General features: G+C 35.8%; 1 protein-coding gene across 5 annotated transcripts in view; it reads left to right on the forward strand.

The window, feature by feature from the left end:
* Window positions 1–14,523, forward strand: part of NAP1L1 (nucleosome assembly protein 1 like 1) — a 35,346-nt gene that overhangs the window by 18,794 nt on the left and 2,029 nt on the right. For all 5 annotated transcript variants that reach the window (XM_021665964.2, XM_021665966.2, XM_021665967.2 and 2 more), the window contains 9 exons: window positions 5,992–6,133; window positions 6,390–6,470; window positions 8,031–8,159; window positions 9,144–9,215; window positions 10,313–10,452; window positions 10,861–11,006; window positions 11,101–11,120; window positions 13,476–13,598; window positions 14,327–14,356. In XM_021665964.2, coding sequence (XP_021521639.1) covers window positions 5,992–6,133; window positions 6,390–6,470; window positions 8,031–8,159; window positions 9,144–9,215; window positions 10,313–10,452; window positions 10,861–11,006; window positions 11,101–11,120; window positions 13,476–13,598; window positions 14,327–14,356 — 883 coding nt within the window. The remainder of the gene's footprint in view (window positions 1–5,991; window positions 6,134–6,389; window positions 6,471–8,030; window positions 8,160–9,143; window positions 9,216–10,312; window positions 10,453–10,860; window positions 11,007–11,100; window positions 11,121–13,475; window positions 13,599–14,326; window positions 14,357–14,523) is intronic.

Here is a 14,523-nt window from a genome sequence, read left to right on the forward strand (position 1 = left end):
TAATGAGCTAGATTGGCTTAATTTGGGTGGGGGGTCCTCTTCCAATGACATGAGCTAGTTTTTATAACACTATTCACTCAACAATCCATTCTTCCCCCATTTAGGTGTACCACCTACCTTGATTATCAAGTTGTAAACACCTGTGTTTGTCTTTGAGCAGCATTCTTCTGTTGTATTGGTCTTTTTGTCTCTTGTCATTGTCACACTTGATTACTACAACTTTATAGCATGTCTTAATATTTAGCAGGGCAGGTTGCATCCTTTTACACTTCTCCCCCAACACAGTCATTCACATTTTTGACAGTTTAAGTTTATCAGGGTTGTCAACAAGCAAAAAACCTTAAAACTTTGATAGGAATTACATTGGATTTATAGATTGACAGAATTACATTTTAAAAATATTGTCTCATCCACATACTTCTTCAGGTCACATTCTGTGTCTTTAGTTTCAAAGTTATCTTCATAGAATCTGTTGGTTAAGTTAATTTCTGTATATTTTGTGTGGCTGTTGTGAATAGCATCTTTTTTATTGTATTTTCTGTTTGGCTGTTCTTGATGTACAGAGGATTGTTGCTTTTTTTTTTTTTTAAGTTGCTCTTGTATCCAGTAACCTTGCTAACTTATTGTAGTAATGCGTTTTGTTTTGGCCCCCATCAGAAGATTTTATCTGCAAATAATGGCAGTTTTAGCTCTGTTCTTCCACATTACATTATGCCACATAATTTTCTTTACAGCATCACCAGGACTTTCACTACTGTGTTAAGTCATATTTCCATTCATATTGGGAATGAATATAAAATCTCCCTTAAATTCAGTGCCTATTTACTGTTTTTTTAATCTGACCTTTTTTTTTTTAAACTATATCGATTAAGTTGCTCTATTGAACTTTTCCCTTCACTATAGTAAGTAAATAGTAAATATATGTTTTTGTTTTGAAAATACTGATTTTGGATATCAAACTAGCCTTGCATTCTTGTAGTAAATTGAATCATGATGTGTTATCGTTACATTGTTGAGTAATTGAATTTTATGGTTCTTCTTAGTGAAATAAACTTGTGTTGTGTGCAAGCATGTATGTACATGCATGAAGAAACTTTCAGGAAGTGGTAATATTTAACTGGTTTTTGGAGTCAGAAATACAATTGCCTAATGAAATGAATTGGAGCTGCTTTTATTTTTTATTTTTCCTTTATTTTCTTTCGTTTTAAACTCCAAAATAAATGAGAGAACTTGAATAAATTAGTATGTTTTGAAAAATAATTCTCCAAAACTCCCCAGGACCTCTACTTCCCAAACTCCAAAGGCCAGAGTAAATTTTTAGATTTCTACCCCAAGAACAGTTAATTCTTATCTAATACAAGTTGTTTCAGGAAAGAAACAACTTTTCTTTCCTGAGACAATTAACTTTGGGCCTTTAGAGTTCGGGAAGTAGAGGTCCTGGGGAGTTTTGGAGAATTTTTTTTTTAAACTTATTAATTTATTCAAGTTCTCTCATCAGTTTTGGAGTTTTATATTTTAAACATGTATGCACTTATCTAGTTTTAAAATTGATTAGTACATAGTTTACAATAATCTTAAAAATCTGGTTTTCATAATCTGTGTTTTGCATCTTAATTCTGCTAGTTGTCTTGATCTTATTAATTTCTTAAAATACTAATTTTGCTTTTCCTTTTCCATGTTGTCTTTTGTTATTGCTGCTGTCTGGTTTCTGGCATTAATGTTACTTCTTTTTTAGGTTTGCTCTATGTTACTCTTTCCAGTTTTTAAAATTGAATGCTTAATTCATTTGATTTTTATTTGTTCATTTGTGTTTTTTATGGCCTTAATACTCTTATTTTTGTAAATGTTGATTGTGAAGATCCACATGCTGAAATTAATAGCTCAAGCTTATTATATTCTTCAGCGTCTCTGTATTTCTGCTTATTCGTTGTTTGCTTGACCTGACAGTTTTTCTGTCACTTGTAGATTGAAATATTTTGAAGCCATATTAGGTGTATGATATTTGTGAGAACATTTCTTGTTCTCTTGTTTCATTTTACTGATATATGTCTTCCTTTGTAGTTTATCTTTTTTTTTATGGCTATAATTTCTATTTGATATTTCAATAACTATCCCTAGCTTTTTTGACAAGGTCTTGCTCTGTGACCCACACTGGAGTGTGATGGCACAATCATGGCTAACTGTGATCATCCCACCTCTGCCTCCCAAGTAGCTGGGACTCACAGGTACATACCACCATGCCTGGCTATTATTTTTGCAGAGATGGGGTCTCACTGTGTTGCCCAGACTGGTCTTAAACTTTTGGGCTTGGCTCAAGTGATAATTCCCACATTGGTCTTCCCAAGTGCTGGCAATACAGGCATGAGCCATCACCCCCAGCCTTTTTTTTTTTAACCTTTAATCTAGTATGTCTTTTTCCGTCTTTGTGTTTTCCTCTAGTATCAATGTTTGCTTTTATTTTTTTGGATACAGTGTCTTGCTTTGTCATCCAGGCTGGAGTGCAGTGGCACAATGATGGCTTGCTGCAGCCTCAGCCTTGGGCTCAAGCAATTCTCCTGCCTCAGACTCCCAAGTAGCTGGGACTACAGGCACACACCACTGTGCCTGGCTAATTTTTATGTTTTTGTAGAGATGGGGTTTCGTCATGTTGCCCAGGCTGGTCTTGAACTCCTGTGTTAAAGCGATTCACCTGCCTAGGCCTCCCAGAGTACTGGGATTACAGGCATGAGCCACCGCACCGGCCTCAATATTTGCTTCTTTATTATTAGTAAGTCTAACTTTACATTTCTTAAAAGTTGTATTTTTTTGATGTATTGCTGCCGTCTTGCTCTGTTTTTTAATTTATTTTACTTTGGGTCTTTCTTCCTTCTTTTCTGCTTCCCATTGGATAGATCAAGTCATCTTCTGCTGGTTCCAAAGTTAATGTGTTGGTTTTTGTTAATATGGTAGTGGCTTATAACCTAATATCTAAGTTTATTTTCCCCTATTGGTTTCTTAAATTTACCAATATCTATATTTACAAATGTGCTTTCTCTGGCCCTCTATTTTTCCCTTCAAGGCAAGAAATTTACCAAGATAGTTGACCACACCTATACCTTAAATAGAATCTCCTGGATTTTTTTTTAAACTTCCTCAAAAGTTGCTTTTAGTAATATATAGTGAGTATCTGTGGCAAACCTAAAGCCTGGTATACCTGATAAAATTTTCATCTTGCTTTTATATCTGAATAATAGTTTGGCTATGAAATAGTAAATTCAAAGTTCTTAAAAACTGCTTTTTTTTTTTTTTTCTGTATTTCAGTGTTTCTTTTAATGCCTGTTAGTCTGGTTCCTTTTTCTTTGTAGGTTATTCTTTTTCACTGGACACCTTTAGGATTTTCTTTTGTCTTTGATATTCATAAATCTCATTAACACATCTAGGAAGCAGAGTAAGGATTTTTATATTGCTTTAATTCTGAGAAATTTATCATTCCCATTTATTAAGTATTGTACCCCTTCTCTGTTTGTTAGCTGTTGCTACTTTTGTCATCCATATCTCAGCTTTTCTATTTTCCATCTGTCTTTCATGCTGCCTTCTGGTAGAACTTTTCAACATCATGGACTTTATCTTCAGTTGAATCTATCCTGTTTCTCTTATTTGTTGCTTATTTTAGTTACTGTATTTTTCTTACTTAACATTCCAACTCTGTTTTAGATTTCTTGGTCTTGTTGCATGTTGTTAATCTTCCTCATCTATATTTGCATTCTTGTTTAAATTCTCTGTCTAATAATGCTGCTTCAGATGATAATTTCATTCTTTCATAGAAATTGTACTCTTGAAATGTCTAGTTATTTTTGCCTTTGAGCTCCGGCACATTAGGCAATCCCAGTGACCCTGATTGATTTTTAGAGAGAAATGAAGGTCTGTGACACGGAGAAGGGCTCAGGGTGAACCTAAGTAGGAGAACACTAGTTGCCTTAGACCAAGTTTGCTGCCAATCCAGGCCATTTTATGGTGTGCTTTGTAAGGGTGGGTACCAGTCTCCTTTGGTTATCTAATTTATTATTCCTAGATTGCATCAAATGCATGTTTGAGGTCTTTGAACCAGTACAGCTTTCATCAACTCTTCATGTTATTTCAGGAACCCTGGCATTGGGCCCTTGTGAAGGGTGAAGGTGGCAGGCAATGATTGTTGCAAGGCAGGAGTAGAACTTAAGAAACTTTCTTGCAGAAATGCTATCTTCCAGCCTATCTGCAATGCTGCCTGCTGTGGCCATTCCCTCCCTATGTTGTTGGTTACCCTGTAACAGTTAAACACAACCTCCAGTCTTACTTAATTGCTTATGGTGTGTATGTGCCTGAAGAAGTTGCTTCATTCTTGGTTCTGAAGTTGTTAGGGATAGCTTTTTGAGGGGGCAAAAAAAGCCAGAAGCCCATGCTAGTTCACCGCCTTGGCAGAATAGTGCTTTTTGCTTATAATTAACAGAAATAGAAAGTTGATATCTTTAAGTGTTTGTTTTTTGTTTCTAATAGTCTTAAATAAAGTAGTGACTAAGTAAATGAATTACTTGATTTACAGAAGTTTGTGGCAAGAAATTTTAACCTGGATTTTGTATCTGTTGCATAGTTTACCTGAAGTTACATACATTTTAAGTGTGAACATTTATTGTTAAAGCGGTTTAATCATTATGTAGGAGACTCATAACCTAGTGTGTATAATTTTTAAAAATCAGTCCCCCCCATTCACAGTAGCAGACATGAAATCAATCTAAATGCCCATCAGTGACAGATGTGATACAGAAAATGTGGCACATATACACCAGGTAATACTCTGCAGCCATAAAAAGAAGGAGATCATGTGGGAACATTGATGAAACTAGAGGCTATTATCCTTAGCTAGCACATGAACAGAGAACCAAATACCGCCCATTCTTATTTATAAGTAGGAGCTAAATGATGAGAACTCGTGAACACAAAGAAGGAAACAACAGACACTGTAGGTACTTGAGGGTGGAGTGTGGGAGGAAGGAGACAAGTAAAAAAGATAAGTATTAGGTACTGGGCTTAATGCCTGGGTGATAAAATAATCTGTACAGCAAACCTTCACATATACCCCTAAACCTAAAATAAAAGTTAAAAAAAAAAAATGCCTCACAGTGCATTGTATGGTGTATTAATTTTATCTCATCAAAGCTGTTACTTATTTTTGAGACGGTCTCATTCTGTCAGCCAGGCTAAAGTGCAGTGGTGGTGCAGTCTCACTCAATTCAACCTCAACATCCCAGGCTCAGGTGATCCTATCATCTTAGCCTTCCGGGTAGCTGGGACCACAGGTGTGCACCATCACACCCAGCTAATTTTTGTATTTTTTGTAGAGACAGGGTTTTGCCCAGGCCCATCTTGAACTTTTGGGCTCAAGCAGTCCACCCTCCTCAACTTGCCAAGGTGTTGGGACTATAGGTGTGAGCCATACCACATGGCCTAAAGCTGTTATTTTAAAAATACATGTCTCCTCTTTATGGTATGTTACACTCTTATTTAATAATGTAATTACTAATTCCTGATTAAACATGGAGACTAAAATAAAATAATGGTGTGTGGGATCTTGACCTTTTTCCTGATATACATATGCTCCCTTCCTTTTCTTAATAACTTGTATAGGTGAGATATATGTAAAAGAAAAATCCAAGTAATCATTGTTCTCAGAACCAAGATGGTCAGGCCATGACTTCAGCAATGACAAGTCCAACACTTAGTTAAAGATTTAGGGTTGGCAGTATGATTTGCATCATCTTTATCAATTTACCTAGTTACATTGCTACTTTTGAAATATCTTATAGCCAGTGGGTCACTATATTCATATCTATTTGGTTTTTATTTGCTTTGAATCTGCCTTTTGCCTCAGATAAAAAAACCTGTCATTCACTAACTCTGATGCTTCAGTTTCAGTATGACAAAAGGTGTGACTTCCATTTTACTATGATGCTATGTAACTGGTTTCTAACCTTTCAGCCTGCCTAGGGTAGTTAAAAGACGAGTGAATGCTCTCAAAAACCTGCAAGTTAAATGTGCACAGATAGAAGCCAAATTCTATGAGGAAGTTCACGATCTTGAAAGGAAGTATGCTGTTCTCTATCAGCCTCTATTTGATAAGGTAATGCTTTCTCCTAATTAGTTTAATTTATCTAACTTTCTAGAAGACAAATTCTGGAAATATATAAGCAGACTTGGAAGAGCTTGGTCTTTAGAACTCTCATTGAAATTGTTATTAGGGGCACTTGGAGGAGCTATCAATAGCGGTTAAAGTTATGGTATGCATTTGTTAAATTTATAAGACTACTTAGTGAGAAACCACTGGTTTTAGCTTGGATGCCAGTGTTTTTATACAGCCTTTTTTTAAATCATTTTAGCGATTTGAGATTATTAATGCGATTTATGAACCTACGGAAGAAGAATGTGAATGGAAACCAGATGAAGAAGATGAGATTTCGGTTAGTATCATCTTTTATTTTAGTGTGTTTTTTAGATGATGAAATCTTAGGACTTGTCTGAAATTTTAGGATTTAATGATGGAATACAATATTACATAATCAGTTATATTTTTATACCTAGGAAATATTTTTTCTTTTTTTAAGAATGATAGTGCAGATGAGCTATTATTCAACGTGGCACCACCATCTGTGCTCAAAAAGTCATTATTTCCTTGCATTTTATAGTTTTTTGGTTTTAAGAGACAGGGTTTTGCCCAGGCTGGAGTGCACTGGCATGATCATAGCTCACTGCAGCCTTGAACTCCTGGGCTCAAGCTATCCTCCCACCTCAGCCTCCCGAATAGCTAGGACTATCTGACGCTACCATGCCCAACTTAATCTCTACATTTTTTTGTAGAGGCAGAGTCTTCTTGCCCAGGCTGGTCTTGGACTCCTGGCTTCAAGCAGTCTTCCTACCTCAGACTCCTAAAGTGTTAGAATTATGGACTTGAACCATTGAGCCACTGTGCTCAGCCTATTTTTTTTTTTTTTTTTTAATGAGAAAAAGGGGGAGAGAGAACAGGATTCTTGCTCTATTGTCCGGGCTGGAATGCAATCTAAAAATAGGTATTAAAAACCTCTTTTATGCCGATAATTGTGCTTAACAACGGAGACAGGAAGGAATAAGGGAAGAAAATAACAAACAAACAGCCTATTTTTATAGTTTTTTTGAGTCTTACTCTGTTGTCCAGGCTGGAGTGCAGTGACGTGATCTCAGCTCACTGCAACCTCCACTTCCTGGGTTCAAGCAATTTTCCTGCCTCAGCCTCCCAATAACTGGGATGACAGGCGTGCACCACCATGACTGGTTAATTTTTTGTATTTTTAGTAGAGGTGGGGTTTCGTCATGTTGGTCAGGCTGGTCTTGAACTCCTAACCTTAAGTGATCTGCCCGCCTCAGCCTCCCAAAAGCTGGGGTTACAGGCATGAGGCACCACACCCGGCCTATAGTTTTTAGTTTGTAGATTCATTATATGCTTTTCTTTTTTAACTTCATGATAGGCTGAGGATTGTTGCCATTTTCAGGTGAAGAAATGGAGGCTTCTAAGTGGCTTTCCCACAATGAATAATGGCAGAGCTGTGACTCACATTCAGTGCTGTTAAGTGTTCCACCTCTCTAGCATTGCTATTTTATGTTGTTTAGTAAAGAGAATATAATATTTTGATTAAGAACACCATGGCATGAGGCATTGGACTAAGTTAATATTTGTTGCTTTTCTTGTTTACTATGCTTAAGACTTCATTTTTAATGAGTTAAAAATTTTTTTTTTCACTAAAAGGGTTTTTCCTACACATCTTGGTCATCTTAGTGGTTCTCTTCAGAAGGGTGTGGTAGCAGTCATTTTCATGGGATTAAGGTTTGTTATGGGTAACAGCAGTGTTTATACACGTTTACATAGGTAGACTAGAACTTTGAAGGTAATAATCCAGTGATTGTATGCTTTTTGGTTTTTATACCTTTGCTACTTTATCAAGAGGTCCAATCTATGTATTAAATAATGTATGCTGTCACTTATCAAGGAGGAATTGAAAGAAAAGGCCAAGATTGAAGATGAGAAAAAGGATGAAGAAAAAGAAGACCCCAAAGGAATTCCTGAATTTTGGTTAACTGTTTTTAAGAATGTTGACTTGCTCAGTGATATGGTTCAGGTAATTTTATTCATAAATGTACCAGTTTACTTTGAAGGGTAAACCTTTGAAGTTTAAGTGGCAGGATGACTGTTCTCTTCAGTGTTGATCTTTCTAGAATGATTGCTTACTTTTGAAACAGCTAATATCTATTGAAGGGAAATTACAGCTTTGATTAATGTAATCAAATAAATTAGTTTATTTTCAAAAATGAGATAATGAAATAGTCCCATTGATAATTGCTCAGTATCAACTGCTGTTTTCTCATAACCCTGTGGCTTCTGTCTTTACCAGTTTAGTATGGAAGTATGATGGGAAAGTTAATCTTACAGCTGCAATTAATGCAACTAACCCCCCAACCCCCACCCCAAACAACCTTTTTCAATCTGAAACAACTCTTCCAGGAGAAATTTGCATTTTGAAAGAATACTATAAAGATGTTGAACTCATTCACAGTGGTTACATTCTCTGGCAAACCATAACGGTTGTCACCTTCTTTGGGAAACTGCTTTAAGCATTTCTTGAGTGAGCCACTGCCATGTGCATTGTAGTAGTACATGTTGCCCTGTCTTGTCCTTGTTGGAAGTTACATGGAGAAAAGGAAATGATCTCCACACAATTACTGCTTAGTACAGTTCTACTTTAGCAAAGTGGAAGAGGATCAAGCAGGAGGAAGGGGACAAGCAGCTGGAAAAGGCAGCAGTTACAATCATGAAACATTTTTAAAGCAAATGTGCCTTATTTAGACTTGATTTTGAATTTTTTGTCCTATATAATGATCTAGTTGTCTCTTTGGACACTTTTTCTCTACCAGTGGCAGTAGAACTGCAGTATAAACTAGCTTTTAGTATAAACCATAACCTGGAGAGTAAGTCTTAAGGTTCATAATTGCTATACAAAACTACTTTAAAATACATCTCAGTCAGCTGGTATCTGTGTAGTAACAGAACACAGCTCTCAAATGCCATGTTAGATACTCATTTTTTTATTTTTTTTGATTTGAAGGAACATGATGAACCTATTCTGAAGCACTTGAAAGATATTAAAGTGAAGTTCTCAGATGCTGGCCAGCCTATGGTAAAATAACTTTGAAATATTTATAATTTTGTAACATGCTTACAGGTAGATAAATAGAAACTTTTGAAAAGATAACATTCAAGCGGAAGGTTGGTGCTCTTTGTTGTAGTGAATAAATATTTGGATGTTGCTAATTGTGAGGCAGTATTTATTCCTTTTCCTCCCTCTGAACATAAACTGTTTGAAACACAGACAATCCTTGTTCCTGGATAAGTGGATAAAAATAATGCCAAGGGAACATGAATAAGTACTTTTTCTGTATTAAAAGGCATGAGCTTAGGAATTACATAAAACTGATGATGTTAGAGGATGCCCACTCCCTCTAAGGAAAAATCAGCCAACAGCCTGTCCACCAAACTACCAGTATTAATGTCAACTATGGGCAAAACTAGTACGAATATAGGCTATAGATGCTTATGGTTGGGCTTTTTCTGTGTCAAGTTCACATTTAGTCTCTATTTAAAAGCCTAAATCCTGGGGTAGGTGGGAGGAGTAAGGGAGACAATATTTAGGTGTGCCTAGCCTATTGTGTAAACATGTTAATCTTTACTAGTTGTAAATTGAAACTAAGCTTTATTCAGTTTAATTTGTACCTCATTTTGATTTAAAAACAATCCAGGGCTTATCTGACAGTCTGTCCCATAAAATATTTCACTGCCTAGCTCGGTGGCTCACGCCTGTAATCCCAGCACTTTGGGAGGCTGAGGTGGGCAGCACTTGAGGTCAGGAGTTCAAGATGACCCTGTCCAACATAGTAACCCAATCTCTCCTAAAAATACAAAAATGAGCTGAGTGTGATGGCACACACCTGTAATCCCAGGTCATTGGGAGGCTGGGGCACGAGAATCACTTGAATCTGAGGCAGTGGTTGCAGTGAGCTGAAATTGTGTCACTGCACTCCAGCCTGGAAATGTAAAATTGTCTTAAAACAATGCAAAACTCTGTCTCCAAAAAAAAAAAATTGTGTTTCAGAGTAGAAAAAACATCACTTAGAATATTACATATGTTTATAAAAGACACAGATTTAGCTGCATTTACTAAAGTGGTGAAATTTATGAAGCAGGTAATTAACTGATTTTTATTCCTCTTCCCCCCAGAGTTTTGTCTTAGAATTTCACTTTGAACCCAATGAATATTTTACAAATGAAGTGCTGACAAAGACATATAGGATGAGGTCAGAACCAGATGATTCTGATCCCTTTTCTTTTGATGGACCAGAAATTATGGGTTGTACAGGGTGAGTTCAATTTTACTACCTTAATAAAATGTTTTTTATTTTTGTTATACTTTATTTGTATACTTATTTCCAGTTACATATGTACATAGTCTGTCTCTGAATGTTTTGGTAAGATGTTTTCTGAGAAGTGCTTATCAATTTTCCTTTAATTCTCCTTGGGCGCATGACTGTCTCACATATATTTCTGCAAAGGAATGCTTCTTTAAATCATACTGTGATTATGCTAATTGTAAATATGTTTGTTTTAAATATTTGCTTAGGAATAAAATTTTTCCCTTTATACTGCTATAGAAAACACTTGAAGCAATTCACCCTTCTAAAATTTGAAATCTAAATATAACATTTACTTCTAAAAGTTTAGCAATTGAAAGATTGTCAATTGTGATAGATTTTTCTTTGTTTTGCAAGTTGCCAGATAGATTGGAAAAAAGGAAAGAATGTCACTTTGAAAACCATTAAGAAGAAGCAGAAACACAAGGGACGCGGGACAGTTCGTACTGTGACTAAAACAGTTTCCAATGACTCTTTCTTTAATTTTTTTGCCCCTCCTGAAGGTAAATAATATTTTTGCCTAAGTATTAATGGTGGTTTTATAGTAAGCATTGTTCAGCTTCTTATTCATTTTAATTTCTTTTCTCAATTTTGCAGTTCCCGAGAGTGGAGATCTGGTAAGTTGAATTGTTATTTATTTATTGAATTGTTTACTATATTTGAAATTAAAGCACTGAATTTCAAAAGTAGAGAGTGGGTTGGTTGTTACATTGAGTTCTGAGGCCTACAATGCATGAGGCAGGCTTTTTGGATCTGAAAAATTGTTCCATTCAAAATGATATCAGTGCCTCTGCTGAGAAACACTGAGATAAAAAAGCTTAAGGTTTTCTTTCTTTTGAGACTTATAAATATTGATGTGAGGGATATAACTTTTCAAAACTATGTCTTCCTTAGTAAAACCAGAATGTATTAGGTCATTTGTACTGTTAAATTCCTAGCTACATTATGGTTAGAATTCATTCCTGTATTTGTTATTCCAATGTAAATATGGTTTCATATTGTGACTGTGTATGTTCATGTATATTGCATATGGCAAAGAACTATGAAACGTTCCTGCCATATAGCCTGAACTGAGGAACAACCTTAAAGAAAGTCTACACATGCAAGGTAGGGCAGGTATATTTTGAATTTGATTTTCTTTTGCACGGGGTTTTGAATTTAAATTAACTGAGACAGTTTAAATAGTTTTTACATATGGAATTAGAAAGTAACTTAAACGGAATACTTTTGAATTGGAATAATCTTGGCTAAGGCTTAGAACAAATCTGCAAAAGGCAAAAGTATTTCTGGCTTGGCTTGTAGGACAATGAAAGGAAATATAAAGCAGTATGAATTTTAGGCGAGAAGAACTACTTTGAGTATTAAGATAGAGCGTTACACTGTTTTCATATCAATGGATGGGTTGGAGCTTGTGTTCAAGTTCTTTTTTTTGTTACTAAATATTGATGACAAAACAGTGTTAGTTATGGATAGAAAACTTACAGCTGTGGTTTGAATCCCTCCCCGCCCCCACCCTTTTGGACTTTTTTATTTATTAGATTATGTTTTTGACTCAAACATTCATAAAATTCACAGAGGGTGTGCTCATTGTTTAGTATCATAGAACTTAAAGTGGGATTTTAAAATTTTTATTTATTTGTTTGAGATGGAGTTTTGCTCTTTTGCTTAAGCTGGAGTACGGTGGCATGATCTCGGCTCACTGCAACCTCTGCCTTCCTGTTTCAAGCGATTCTCCTGCCTCAGCCTCCTGAGTAGCTTGGGATTATAGGTGCCCGCACCATGCCCAGCTAATTTTTGTATTTTTAGTAGAGATGGGATTTCAACACGTTGACTAGGCTGGTCTCGAACTCCTGACCTTGTGATCCACCCACCCCAGCCTCTGAAAATGCTGGGATTACAGGCGTGAGCCACCACACCCGGTCCAAAGTGGGATTGTTTTAATTGTGAATAATGTCAGACCCACTTGTGCCCTGTGCTTTGCCATTAAATAGAAATCCTAAGCCAGGTACAGCTTCAGGCACCTGTAATCCCAGCTGCTGTGGTGGCAGAGGTGGAGGGATCATTTGAGGCCAGCCTGGGCAACACAGTGAGATCCTGTCTCTAAAAAAGAAAAGTGCTAGGGGTATCTGATTTAGTTAGTATATTGTCTTTCTGAACTAGGACTCTATCTCATTTGGGATTAGTAGACTTAAAACTATACAGCTCTTTGGGTACTGTCTTTTAGGAAGTATACGTAATCCTCTGTGGTTATTATGTCTTTCTATTTGCTATATACTTAACAATTTTACCTACAATAACGTGAGGGTTTTTTTTTTTGTGTTTTTGTATTTGGTGTTTTCAATATTTTAAAAGGAAAATTTCAGACATATGTGACAGTTGCTTTTACATATTTTTGTTTAAACCAGCAAGAACTAAGTAAACAGTTCTAATTTTTATTCTTCACAATTTCTTTAGTTTGCATACTGGTCTGCTAACTTAATTTTCTTTTTGTTAAAAACTTGGAAAAATTATTAAGGAAATTTAAAAATGACAAATCATTTGTTAACATAGTGTGAGAAAAATAATGGAAAGTAAAAAGTGAAGTTGAGGATTTCTTCCTTTCATCATAGTTTTTTTTTTTTTTTTTTTGGTTGCCCAGCTCTAGAGTGCAGTGATGTGATCACAGCTTATTTCAGCCTCAAGCTGCTGGGCTCCAGCAATTCCCCTGCCTCAGCCTCTCAAGTAGCTGAGACTACAGGCTTGTGCCACCATGCTCAGCTAATTGTTTATTTTTTGTAGAGATGGGGGTCTCACTACATTGTCTAGGCTGGTCTCGAACTTCTGGGCTCAAGTGATCCTCCCATTTTGGCTTCCTGAAGTGCTGGTACTATAGACGTGAGCCACCACACCCAGCCTCTAAGAGTCTTACTTGTGCCAAATTAAGTAACAAAGTTATTCCTAAATTTTCTTCTTTTGTTTTCCTTTAAAAATAGGATGATGATGCTGAAGCTATCCTTGCTGCAGACTTCGAAATTGGTCACTTTTTACGTGAGCGTATAATCCCAAGATCAGTGTTATACTTTACTGGAGAAGCTATTGAAGATGATGATGATGATGTAAGTGAATTTGAATCCTGCAAAGAAATAATTGGGTGAGAGTATAGTGGTCAGAATGGGAAATAGATAAGATTTAATTTTTAAAAAGCAAGATGTAATATAATTCAAAATTAGGCTAATTACTGATGTTCTGTATATAGCTTTTCTGGATTTTAAGTATGTCTCCTCAGGATTTTTGGATTCATTTATCTTAGCTTTTAATTTTCTGCTAATAAGATTGTTCTAGTTGTGAAACTTTATGTTTGGTTAGTGCTATATATCTGTGCTCTTGCCTTGACTTCACAGAACTAGGACTTTTTTTAGTATACAAGAAAATGTTTACTGGGAGGCATAGATTTTCATTCAAGGTAGTATTGAGTGATGAGTAGGTTAAGATTAGGCTGCATATAGATGTTTTGGATATGTTTATTGCTCAATGGCAGTTGTTAAGAGTAGGGTTTAGGTCCTTTTTGTACAGTGCATTACACACTTAGGTGTGGGTGAGTAATATGTACAGTAATAGTTGTCTGATCATACTTTATCCACGATTGTACTCTGTTCTTTAGTTTTATAAATTGGCAGTGAGCTGAGTGATTCTTGCAGCTAGTATGTATTTTAATTTATAATTAACCCCTTGATAGGAAAGTAGGTTTCTTCTTTTGAGATACTAGTTTACACAGTGATGAATGTTACTAATGCTACTCTGACATGTGTGTTATATTCACTCACACGCTGTTTTTCCTTTTCAGTATGATGAAGAAGGTGAAGAAGCGGATGAGGTAATGTTTACCAAATGAGCAAATATGTTTAACACATTGAGAAGCAAATTGAATGACTTATGTATTCCTTTGCTATAATCATTCTGTGATTTGGGATAAAAAACATTTTGGAAAATATGATTTTAGAATTCTACAGCCAAACAATGTATGTATAAGGTTTCAATAAA

This window comes from Aotus nancymaae, unplaced genomic scaffold, assembly GCF_030222135.1.
Source record: "Aotus nancymaae isolate 86718 unplaced genomic scaffold, 86718_ANA_hifiasm-v0.15.2.pri h1tg000016l, whole genome shotgun sequence".
NCBI lineage: Eukaryota > Metazoa > Chordata > Mammalia > Primates > Aotidae > Aotus > Aotus nancymaae.